General features: G+C 38.4%; 3 protein-coding genes across 20 annotated transcripts in view; all 3 read left to right on the top strand.

Moving 5' to 3' along the window:
* prom1a (prominin 1a) overlaps nt 1–3,003 on the top strand; it is a 75,161-nt gene extending 72,158 nt beyond the window's left edge. For 7 of the 18 annotated variants that reach the window (XM_055177559.2, XM_055177558.2, XM_055177561.2 and 4 more), the window contains 4 exons: nt 638–718; nt 1,370–1,476; nt 2,595–2,629; nt 2,727–3,003. In XM_055177559.2, the coding sequence (XP_055033534.2) occupies nt 638–718; nt 1,370–1,439 (151 nt within the window). In that variant the 3' untranslated portion in view covers nt 1,440–1,476; nt 2,595–2,629; nt 2,727–3,003. Of the gene's footprint in view, nt 1–637; nt 719–1,369; nt 1,477–2,594; nt 2,630–2,726 lie in introns of those variants that run through there. The other 11 variants (XM_055177566.2, XM_055177568.2, XM_055177569.2 and 8 more) reach the window with 6 other exon arrangements.
* Nucleotides 3,004–5,966: 2,963 nt separating this feature from the next.
* Nucleotides 5,967–10,634, top strand: fgfbp2a (fibroblast growth factor binding protein 2a). The gene is made up of 3 exons (XM_073854398.1): nt 5,967–6,727; nt 8,119–9,271; nt 9,351–10,634. The coding sequence occupies exon 2, from the start codon at nt 8,564–8,566 to the stop codon at nt 9,266–9,268; it is 705 nt and encodes a 234-aa protein (XP_073710499.1). The 5' UTR covers nt 5,967–6,727; nt 8,119–8,563; the 3' UTR covers nt 9,269–9,271; nt 9,351–10,634.
* LOC141350098 (fibroblast growth factor-binding protein 1-like) lies at nt 10,630–11,232 on the top strand. Its single transcript, XM_073854588.1, has one exon. It carries the CDS (start codon nt 10,630–10,632, stop codon nt 11,230–11,232), a length of 603 nt encoding a protein of 200 aa, XP_073710689.1.
* Nucleotides 11,233–12,212: the final 980 nt, after the last annotated feature.

Genomic DNA, 12,212 nt, shown 5'->3' with positions numbered 1-12,212 from the left:
ACGTGTTATCTGGTGCGCCCCAGCTTTTTTTCTGAGGGAGACGCACGCTGTGAGTTTGAAAAAAAATCTTCGCAAACATGTCTGAGGATAACACGTCAGCAGCGTTGTACGTCAGCAGTGTCATTGTGCACGCGCATTCCCAACAGAATGCGAGAGGGAGGACAATGCTGAATAAAGTTATTTTTGGACCAGATGTATTTTCGATGCGTCAACGGGTTCTGGCTGGCCCACTGGTGTCACATGGACTACTTTTGTGATGTTTTTGTTTGCTTTCTGGACATGGACAGTGTGCCGTAGGTGGTTTTTCGGTGGAGGGTCGACAAGCTCTCGGACTGGATCTGGGGCATCTTGGACTGTGTTTCCGGGGATGATCGGAGGTCTTGCGGGTTTGGAATGACATGAGGGTGACTTTATTTTCCTTTTTGGGTGAATTAACCCTTTAAAAAGAGATACAATGCATACATTAAGATATTACAACCAAACTGGTTTAAAGTAACAAGTTAAATTTGTGTTTTCATGCATTTATTTACATATTTGCCTGGCTTCGCTTTGCATGTGACTCTTGAATTTCTAACCAGGCATGTGATTGGTTAATCTATGGTATGCAACTCATCATCACTAACAGCATGATTTTCAGTTTAAGCTATTCTGGATGCCATCTGACAGGTGTAACGGAGGTCAGGATGGTGAGCTCGAATGGCACACAGAGCCTATACATGTACGTGTACATCCTACAAAAAAAGGGTACTGCAATACTTTGAGATTAGCATGAGAAGTGCGGCTTCATGGTTTTTAAATATGGTTTAAATGAATTAAAACTATTTTGACCTTAAGTTACATAGTATACCTATTAAAATATTAAGATTAGACAAAAAAAATGAATTCTCATTTTTCTGTTTCATTAATAGCTTAGACGAATCATAAACCTGTGACACAACCTTATATTGAATTTGCCTTATGTGGGTCTTATTAAATTCTACATGCCACTGATTTTTAATTAATGCATACACTTATTTTAATGTGCTGCTATTTAAGGTGCTGTAAGTGACAAAACCCCTCCCTTCAAAGACATCATAATTCAGCATAATTCATAAGCATGAATGTTTAAAAAAGCACAGATTGGCATCCACACTTTTATGTTTTTTACAGTAGGACATATACTGTATCTGAGATATCTGATATCATTACATATAAGTCATTACAAATAATAATTGGCTGCAGCACCTTTAATTGACAGCATTAGTGCTCTGTCTGTCATGTCAAAGCACCGTCCTGCTCTTCTATAACATCAAGTTGAAGATGGATGGAGAGATGGAGGTTGTTAAATATACTCTCCGGCCTTCTTGACGGTTTTTCCCTCTGTCTCAAGCATACCTACCTATGACACTATGACTCGATTCCCACGAGCCTCTGCACCCCCTCGCCATCCCGACTGGTGACTCTTGAAATCGAGAGCCTGTTTTTAACTACAGAAAGGTACTGAAAGCTACAGAGAAAGGATATGGACATTACTGTACAGTACCTCTTTCTCCCTAACAAGCACATTTCTTTCATCTTTTTACAAAAACACGTCGGTGTGCTTTTGTCTGATCCTTTCAACATGACTTTCTATGTGACCCTGTCTATGAAATCCAAGTCTCATAATCTTATTATAGGATTGGGAGCATCATCAAAGTAACATCTTTGACAATATGCATATTAAAGATATCAAGGCTCATTTTCTTTATATTATATAGGATGATTTTATGTAGAAAACAAAAAAGACTTTTTCCTCTGTTTTCACAGGCTGGGTTACATATAGTAGCGGCTCGTGACTGCTTATTCGAGGGGCGCAAATTTAAAATAAGTGTTCGGAGTGTCGTGTGTTGCTTGCGTTTTCAAAGTATGTGTTTGTTGCGTCATGTAAACCATGTTCATCACGCATTTTGTCAAAATAAGGGCCTGCTGCACACGCGTCAAAACCGTTTATGATAAAAGAGACGTTCACAAAATGCACGCAAGACACTCCCTTAACAGTAAACTCTGATTATGCATGAGATTATGCGAGTATCTGGCAAACACAAGCGTCTCTTTTATCATAAACCCTTTGGGCGCGACTGCAGCGGGCACTTGTTTGACAAAACACGTGATGCACATGGGATCGCTCGACGTGCCAAACACATATTTTGAAATTACACACATGACGGGCTACATACATGTTGTGACGAACTTCGCATCGAGCGCCCTCGAAAAAGAAGTCACCGGCCGCCACTGGTTACATATATCCATCTTATTTTTATTTCTCTGTTAGACTAACAGCATGAATTTTGTTTTCTTTCCATCATCAGAGCCAGAATAACTCACAAGATACTTCTGTATGGCTTTTGTGTGAAATGTGTTTTAAGGTCCATCATTAACCACTGGCCCATATCGCACCTATCTGCCAATGTTTGACTTCAAACATCTCTTTGCTTGCTGTGTGTTTCGTTTCTTGACTGTCTTAAATCTCATCTCACATCTCACGTCCTACGGTTCACTTGTATCTCCTTTTATATGCGTCTCTGAAACTGCACAACGGGTGTAATTCTGCAATATTTGTTTCTTTTCTCACACAGTGCTATTGGAAACTGGAATTGAAGCTTTATGGAATGTGAGTTGTTTAAATTGGCCTACAAACTGGAAAAGGCTCATTTAACAACAAACATGCCATGTTTATCTCTCACTGGGAATTTCTTCTCTATCCACAGCAGGTGTATCCACAGCTCACACACAGACAACGTATAAGAAAAGGATACTCACAGTTAAAGCTGGGATATTCTGTCCGTGCTTCCAAAACAATTCGATCCTTTTGCACCTATGAAATTATAGCGCTGTTTTATGGACAGTTCCCTTAAAGAGCTCTTCTCTGATGTCACATCCCGTCACAGATTCAGGGAGGCTTCACCCTACATGGCTGTTTTAATGACTACACGTGTCTTTGTTTACATTACATGACGGGCATAACAATGCTACCGCTGCTGCATACTTTGCTTGTTTGTTGTGGTTTTTAACATTGTGCAAGTCATGTGCTGAAGTCAAGTCCACTGAATTTTTACTCAGAGATTGTAGTTGAAACAGAGCAAGCCAGCCACCCATAAGCCACAAATATAAGTCAAACATTTGTAATAGGTTTTCTAAGTGCTAACTGTATGAGCTTGTGCTAATAATATAGCTCTGTAATGATAGATGTTGTCAAGCCATTTCAAGGGTGAACAGATTGTTGCCTTTCTTGGATTGGTTAGCCGTAGACAGTATAAAGAATGGTCAGGATTTGGTTTTTGTGGCTGAGATCAGTAAAGCATAAATATGCAGCCGATATCTGCTAAAAGTGTTTTGTCAATTGCTCACTTTAAAGGGACACTCCACTTTTTTTGAAAATATGCTAGTTTTCCGGCTCCCCTGGAGTTAAACGTTTGATTTTTGGTGTTTTGGAGTCCATTCAGCTGATCTCTGGGTCTGGTGCTGCTACTTTTGGCATGGCTTGGCGTGGTCCATTGAGTCTGATTGGACCATTGGCATCGCGCTCAGGAATGACCCGAGTTTCGATATTTTTCCTATTTGGGACTTGACTCTTCTGTGGTGGCATTGTGTACTGGGACCGACAGAAAGTTGAAAGTTGCGATTTTCTAGGCTGATATGTGGCTGGGAACTGTGCTCTCATTCTGGCATGATGGTTAGGGACTTTGCTGCGGTGGCATGGCTGCGGCAGGCGCAATGATGTTGCGCAGCAGCTGAAAATGGTCCCCTTAGTAACTTTCATTGGCAGGGGACTATTTTGGGCACTATGTGGTGTCGTTGCGCCTCCTGCAGCCATGTTGCGGCGGCGGGGTCCTTGATTGTTGTGCCGGAATGGGAGTGTAGTTCTTGGCCGTGTCTGCTTGGAGGGTCGCAACTTTTGGTTTTTCGTCTGTCTTGGTGCACGATGTGGCTACGGAGGAGTCAGGTTTTAAGTGGGAGGGGTGTTGAGACTCTCTGGTGATTTTTTTTTGTGTGTTGTGCTGGTGGTCTGGTCGGATTCGGTGCATTGTGCTGGGCTGTGCTGGGCGTGGTGGTGCCGGGCCCGGAGATCGGCTCAATGGATTCCAAAACGGTAGGGATCGGATGTTTAACTTTGGGGGAGCTTAAAAATGAGCAAATTTTCAAAAAAAGTGGAGTGTCTTATTATTTATTTGGGTAACATAACAGTGTAACAATGTAACATTACTATAAACTGGGAAACACAAAAATGTACCTCATATAGGACACTTTCTTGTGTGAACATAAGACTTCTCCTCACACTTTACTTGATGAACAGAGCCTACATAACGCTGTCATAGCCATAGACAACAACATCACCAAACTCTAGATTATTGTTCAAGACATTCTGTCAGGTGCTACGCTGTTTTGCTCAGAACCTTTATGTTAACGCAATGCTACATTTTGTATATGACAGTGTTATAAGGGCCTCATATAAAGTGTTGTACTTGATTCATAAACAGAAAGGTCTCTCTCTGTTCACCTCGAAATCTCACTGTTTTGCCATTTCAAGCTTACAGTAGCATGCGCATACTTGGTGTTCAATCTTGCTCAAGATGTTTAGTTGTGGTGGGACTGGTTGTCAGTGCCGTTGGTTTTTAAGTCCATGTGGTGAAGCTGGCTGGAACTGTAAAATATTGTGAATAAAATTTCTGATTCAAGTAAAATCCCTGCTGTTATGCATTCAAGATTAACCACTGTAAATAGATAAGAATGGATGGATGCGTTTAAGGAAAAATACAAGGGAAAATCCAGATCAAACTTTTAAAAACGGCTGGTTTAGAAATTAACCTTTACGTCAGAGCCAATGGCTTAGTGCTCTGACTTATGGTGCAGATGCATTTTCGGCGACACGAGTTCGAATCCTAGCTCAAGGTCCTTTGCTGATCCTGTATCCCTCTCTCCACCCTATAAATTCCTGTCATATCACATCATGCTGTCCATCTAATAAAGGCAAAAACCTTTACAAAAGTCTTGATTCATAATAAGCATCAAGATAAAAGCATAAATCTCTCTAAAATAGACTTTAAAGGACAAGTTCGGTATTTTACACTTAAAGCCCTGTTTTCAGATATTTTCAGTTATGATGAAATAGAACGGTTTCGACTTAAATTTGGACATATGATGCTGGCCCGAGAATTTTCAGGTGTTTGTTGTATCACCCCGCACCTCTATAATGGGTTTATATGTGCACAGGAACAATCCTTCCTAAAATGCATTAAACTTTCGTTTACAAAGACGTGAAACTCACCGAGTGGTCAGGGGTGTTCACTGATATGCTCACACAAAAATCGCTGCAAAAGATGCTTTCGAACAGGTGTTTTACCGTTCTTTGTAAACTTGTGGACCTATTTTTCCAAACGCCTCACACCCGTACATTCTTCCGTTGAGAGCTTGAATAATAGACACTCCAGCCCAGTTGGTGGCGATAATCCACCTTTGCCAATTGCAAGAATACAAACAACGTTCCCGGCACGGAGTAATACTGTACCTCACAGCACATCTAATACAAGTCAATGGAGTTGGACAAAAGCTACGATAAAACCTGTTGGAATGCGTCTTTTGCAGCGTTCCAAATTATTATGCACATGCCATTTTTGTTTATTTTTCCAATCCAGTCAGTAAGTTTACAAATTTGATTTTACCCTCAACAGTTATATGACAGTGTGGATGTTATTATATTTAAAGGAACAGTATGTAGGATTGTGGCCAAAACTGGTATTGCAATCACAAAACTTGTGGCTAAAACTGGTACTGCAATCACACAACTGGTGGGCAACACACAAAATGACAACATAAACATCAGTTGAGGGCTGCAACTCCACTTTTTAAATGACAATATCCTGGCCAGACCACTGCTGTTAGTCATATAAGTATTTGTAATGATAATGATTTCTTAATGTCTAGTGACATATCTGGGCCATTTTATGATTAATTGATATAAATTTCTTACAAACTGTTCCTTTAAATAAAATAAAAATGTCAAAAGATACTTTGCCAATTATGCTGTTCCAAATTATTAAGCAAGTTGTAGTTATCATACAATATGGGTATGAAAAATATCTTTCTAAAGACAAAAAAGTGTACATTATCTTAAAAAAGCTAATTATTTCCTATAACAATTTATATTTGGTGGGCCTAAACAGAAATCATTGAGCTATTCTAAAGAATCATGAGTAATTTACAGTACAGAAAGATTTGACTATATAAAGGCTTTTAAAAATATTTTTTAGGAAAATATTAGAAAAAGGCAGCAATAAGTGTCCTTTAAAATATTCAACAGAAAAGGTAGTTGATTGGTCAATGATTTTTCTTTAGGTCATGCATTAAAAGTGGACTACTTTCTTTATTAAATACTTGTTTATTTCCTTAAAGGGGTGAGAATTTTTTTCTAGAATTTTACTAAACTAAGTTATTGGGAAAAAGTTTTAAGAATTTTTTTCATACCCAATAGGCAGATTTTTTTAAGCACAAAATTAACTTAAATTTTATGTTTTTTGTCTAAACCTAGACCTATTTTCTTAGGTCATTTTGCTCATCAAGAAAATGCATCTTAATTTAAGATTTTTTTTTTTTAATGAGTAAGAAAGATATTTTTGCAGTGTAGTAAAGACGATATTAACTCCTGTCAGTATTGCATTGTGAGCTAATCTCTTTGTACAAAATCAACGTGCTACAGTGAGACAGGGTATAGGTAGGGTGACCTCCTGCTAATAAGCCCAAAGGGGGACAAGGGGTGTGTTTCTGAGGGACAATGTGGGACACTCCCTGACCCGGCGGTGCACCCGACCCACGGGCCGACTTATTGATAGTGGTTTACCCATTTCTAGCACATGCCACCTTACACTGCAAAAAAAAATTATTTTCTAGGAAAAAAATTCTTGTATTTTTGTCTTGTTTTCAGTAAAAATATATAAAAATTCTTAAATGAAGATGCTTTTTCTTGATGAGCAAAACGTCCCAAGAAAATAAGTCTAGTTTTTAGACCAAAAATATCAAATTTAAGTGATTTTGTGCACAAAACAAAAAAATCTGCCAATGGGGTAAGCAAAAAATCTTGAAAATTTTTCTAAAACACTAAATTTAAGTTTTTTTCCTTGTTTTATGCACAAAATCACTTAAATTTGATATTTTTGGTCTAAAACTAGACTTATTTTCTTGGGTCATTTTGCTCCTTAAGAAAAAGCATCTTAATTTAAGAATTTTTAGATATTTTTACTGAAAACAAGACAAAAATACCAAGACATTTTTTTCTTGAAAATCATTTTTTGCAGTGTACATGGCTTATTAATAATGCCCTATTCCCCTAAACATGATGTAATGCTCATGAATAGGCCAACCAATGTGTATTTTTTTTAAACAAAGATTCATAATATTTTGAACATTCAATAAATTGACAGATGCACTTACACTTACGATTTACTTAAGCTATTTAATTTATTTTTCATTATAATTTATTCACTTTAAATAAATTATAATATAAAATTATAGAATTAACAGGAATTGAAGTTGCTCAACAACACAGAAACAGTTAAAAAAGTATTAACTCACAACTCCAGGGGTTCACGGAACGAGAAGAGGGAGGAAGGTGTTAGTAAAGCCAGGCGCAGGAAAAAAAACTGTTCAGTGTTCTGGAAACATCTTTTGGACTTTCAGCCACAAATATTTATTTTCCCAGTCTTTCTTGTACCCACACCTTCTCTTTTTAATTGATGATGGCGGTGCAGAGTCAGACTCAGTCTCTTTCTCCATTTTTCGAATTGGAAAGCGCGCATCTAAAAGGGATGCACGTGCGTGGCTGCGTGCGGACTGCGCTGTCATGACAACAACGAAAAGTTGACAACAACCTAGTCAGCAGTTCAGCTGAGGGGCAACAGTAGCGTGCGAGTAGCGAGTGGCGAGCGAACCTGAACTGTCTAGTAATGTTCGTTTGGCTGCCTGGGGCTCGAGGATATAGAGCGACCAACTTTTTTAAGCAAGCATTGATTATGCGTGACACGGTCTCAATTTGCGGGACGCGTGAATTGGGCTTCAAACGCTGTGCGTTCACGCGCTACGCGGGACGGGTGGTCACCCTAGGTATAGGAGCAACAATAATGTATGGTATGTGGAAAATAATGTGTTTTAAACCACACAAACACATTGTATTACACCAAATAATGTTGTTTTTAGCAATAGGTGCTCTTTAAATTCTCTTGTCGACTTTGTGTTAATTGAAGGAAGGGAGAGTTTGTTTTCAAACATCATAAACAAACAAAATGTGAGTGGTAAAAATATATAGTTGTGGTGTACTCTTTTGAATTATGTAACATATACTTAAAAGGTTCCAGATTTGGGTGTGTAAAGGGGCACTCAATGTTTTGCCCAACATTTCTGAAGGTTCCTCCCAACTGGTTTCATATGTGTGCCAACCTTGTTTGACAATCGCCAGATGACCAATTCCCATAACCTCATGTTAAGCAAAGACATTAAATAGAGTGAGGAGTCCAACCCTGCATGCAGTCTTCTGCCAAAGTTAACTCCTCACAACATGTGGAAAGTCACAAGCACGCTCCTGCTAACATGCTGCCTCTGGGCTGCTGTGGCTCAGGATCACAATGCAGATTACAGGGAGAGCATTTGGGAAAACCCGATCCAATTCGCTCCCAAGCGCACTAAAGACAACTGCTACATGAAAGTGACAGGACAACAAGATCTGACAATACTACGCATCGTGTGCCGTGGACAAACAAGTTCTTACTGGTGCGAGTATAGGGGAAAACCTAACGTCTGCCGCAACTACAACAACAATCCACGGCATTATTTCACCCAGATCATGTGGGATCTCCGCAAACTGCAGAACGCCTGCCAGGGTCAGAGCGTCATTAAACCTCTGATGTGCAAGAGAGCATCCGATGAGGCCCAGATGGTCTTCGCAACCTCATCCTCATCTGATGCTGTGCCATTGGACAGGCCCCTCAGACCAACCTTGGCTAAACCCGAGCAGAAGAAAGCACACCAGAGAGGTCCAGATCAAAGAGCAAAACCACAGCTCCAAGCATCCAAAACTAAGGGCACAAATCAAGTCAAACCATTTCAATACAGAACGCAAATGAAAATGATGACACCCATGCCAACTCTGCCAATGCCAACCGATCCAGTACCCCTGAGTGAAGCACAGAAACTTGCCCAGTACTACTGCTGGCGCTCCTTTCAGCGTGTGTGTTCCTACTTCATAGGGTGGTTCAAAAACTAAAAGGTAGGACTTATGTTTTGAATACCTCAAACTAAATTTGTACATTTATTAATTAATCTAAAACATTTTTCGTATCTCTCAGACAACAAACCCCACTGAAGTACAGCAAATGTAAAGAGCTGGATGGATGAAGACAAACTATTTGTGTCTCTATGAATTTAGGGCAATTCAATATAACATGACATTATAGTTAAACTATACTATAAGGTGTTGCAACTAAATTGTATATTTGTGTAAAACTATAAGTTGTATTATTCCTATTTCCAAATCTATGCTATGTGTTCATAAGAGCTGAATTATTACAGTATGGATCAGTATTTTTGGTAACATTAGGGTTATATTTGTTAACATTTGTTCATGAATTAGCTAACATGAACTAACAATAAATAATACTTCTACATCAGCAATTATTAATCTTTGTTCATGTCAATTTTGGAATTTAATGATTTTTTTCAAATCAATATTTTGTTACTGCACAATGAAGTAACACAAAACTGTCTCGCATATATCACGTGTGTGAATAAATTGCATTTTGGTTGTTTAAACTTTGCTTTGTCTGATGTTGATTTCATAAGAGTGCAGCAGGAGGCGCTATTGTGTTGGAAAGAGTGTAGATAAAGTAGCCTATAGATTTGTAAGGGTAAAACTTCATTTTCTATACAAAATGTTACCACTTAAACAATATTTTTATCACTACACTAATTATTAAAAATTAGCTATATTTTATTTGATCGATTTAAGTAAAAAAACATTTATATTATTCGCTACTTTTCTACTGTCTATATCGGCTGCCTTAGAAACTCCCATATGCCAATTTACAACTCGTTAAATAACATATTGACCAATTAAAAACGAATTCAAAACACCATAGCCCATACTTCAGTATTTACTATAGTAAACGGAAGTTAAAATTCGTTATGCTACCATAGTAAATATTGAAGCATGCTACAAAACAGTATGAGTTATATAGTTAGTTATATTGGCTACAAAATAATGTAGTATGCTATATTAAAATTTACAACGGTTAACTCCAGAAAGTATTAAAGTACACTACATCACTGTTTTTTCAAATGTGTGTTAAAAGCACGTGAATGTAATGTGAAAGCTGGGAGGCGTGTGGCCGCGTGCACGCGCGAGATGCGCTATCCCTATAAATGGCTCGGTCAGGAACCGTCGTATCTTTTAAACGGCTTACTTCAACCACAATAGTCAAAAGTTATTATAGTAATATGTAGTTATAGGCTCATATTGCGATAATTTTGTATTATTTTGGTGCGGTTGACAATTTAACCCGCTCTCCAATTTTTGTGTCCACACGTTGCATTTATTTTTCTTTGCACTTTGAAAATAATCCGTAAACGATGCGCCTAGAAGTCGCTCTCGTTTTGATATTTGCCTGCGTCGCGACACTTTTCCTACAGGCGGACGGCGTGATAGGCAAAGAGAAGAAGGCACGACCACCTGGAGAGAAAATAAGAGGAGAGAAGCGGGATAAATCTGCTCCAAAAGGAAGATTTTCTTTGAAGGAAGGAACGAATTGCACCTGGGTCGCAGCACGCAAGGGTGACAGGTTTATTTTGGGAGTCACTTGCAAAAACGCTAGAAATGGTTTCGAGTGCGAGTATGTAGGGAAGCCCTCCTCCTGCCTGCAATACTCATCCAACACCAAAGTATACTGGAAGCAGATCAACAGGTCGTTGAAGAAGCATAAAAGATTATGTCGTGATAACACGGCGCTGGTTAAAGCGCGCGTGTGCAGGACCGCACCTGAGGATGCGCACTTCCGGATGATGCGTGCGCGTTCTGCAGTCCCGTCACCGTTGTCCGGTTCCCCGGTGGTGGAAAATGATCCGTGCCCTGGTCGGATGGATAGGCAGAAACTGGCCGATGAATACTGCACCAACTCCTGGTCTTCACTATGTACATTTTTGTTTCTGATGGTTGAGAATGATGAATGCGCTTGAGATGATGCTTTTTGAAAGTTTTTTTTATTCCAGTGATTTGTACTGATGGTGTCTAAAATGTATATGAGATATTACGTTTTGTAATAATTTCCCATTATAATTTCTGTTATAAAATGTATTTTTAAATTAAAAATTGTATACTTGTATTGTTAAACGATACAATTTTAGGCTATGTTTTCTTATTGGTTTCCTGGTCTTTCATATATTTTAAGACTAAAACAAGTGACATCTATTGTGGTTTCTGAAATTGTCAATAAGCAGCTGCTGAGTTACGTAGCAGAATCGATTTTTTTAAACAATCCATCCAAAAGCAGGTGTACACACACACACACTAGCCATAATTCATACCTTAAGGTACAAACTTAAAGTTTTTGTTAAGTGATTTCACTGTCATTTGTAAGAAAATGCAGTTAAAAACAATACAGTGACAGGAAAAAGAAAGTAATAAACAGTCAAACGCTGCTGTCATTCATTCCTTTTTGTCTCTATTTACTGGAAAAATGCTGCATGTGTTCAAGAAAAATGTTTTTATTTTTTATGAATTTAGAACATCAAGCTGAAATATTAACAGACTGACAGTCTAAAGTTTCATGTGCACTCCAAAGAATAGTGCTAAAAAGCACTGAAAGTGGTTCACTGTGGGGCTTGTAATCATAGGGGAACTACTTTAAGTGCTATATAGCATTTATTTAAGTGTGGTATTGGATAATATCCAACGTCGGACTGACGTCAAAACCCAACGTCGGGCTCTCTGAATAAATGTCCCATTTGCTTCTTTCTTACCAGCCTTTACAATAATCATATGGACAACTTAGAATTATATAACAATAGAATTAACTATGTTCTACACTCCCCAACATCAGTGTTAGGGGTAACGCATTACAAAAAAAAAAAAAAACAAGTAACGTGCATTACATAATAATATAACTTTTCTAAAGTAACGAGTAAAGTAAGGCATTACTTTTTAAATGTACACATTA

The sequence above is a fragment of the Misgurnus anguillicaudatus genome, chromosome 16 (assembly GCF_027580225.2).
Source record: "Misgurnus anguillicaudatus chromosome 16, ASM2758022v2, whole genome shotgun sequence".
NCBI classification, from domain to species: domain Eukaryota; kingdom Metazoa; phylum Chordata; class Actinopteri; order Cypriniformes; family Cobitidae; genus Misgurnus; species Misgurnus anguillicaudatus.
The sequence above is the reverse complement of the archived record's forward strand: the minus strand, read 5'-3'. Positions and strand labels throughout refer to the sequence as shown.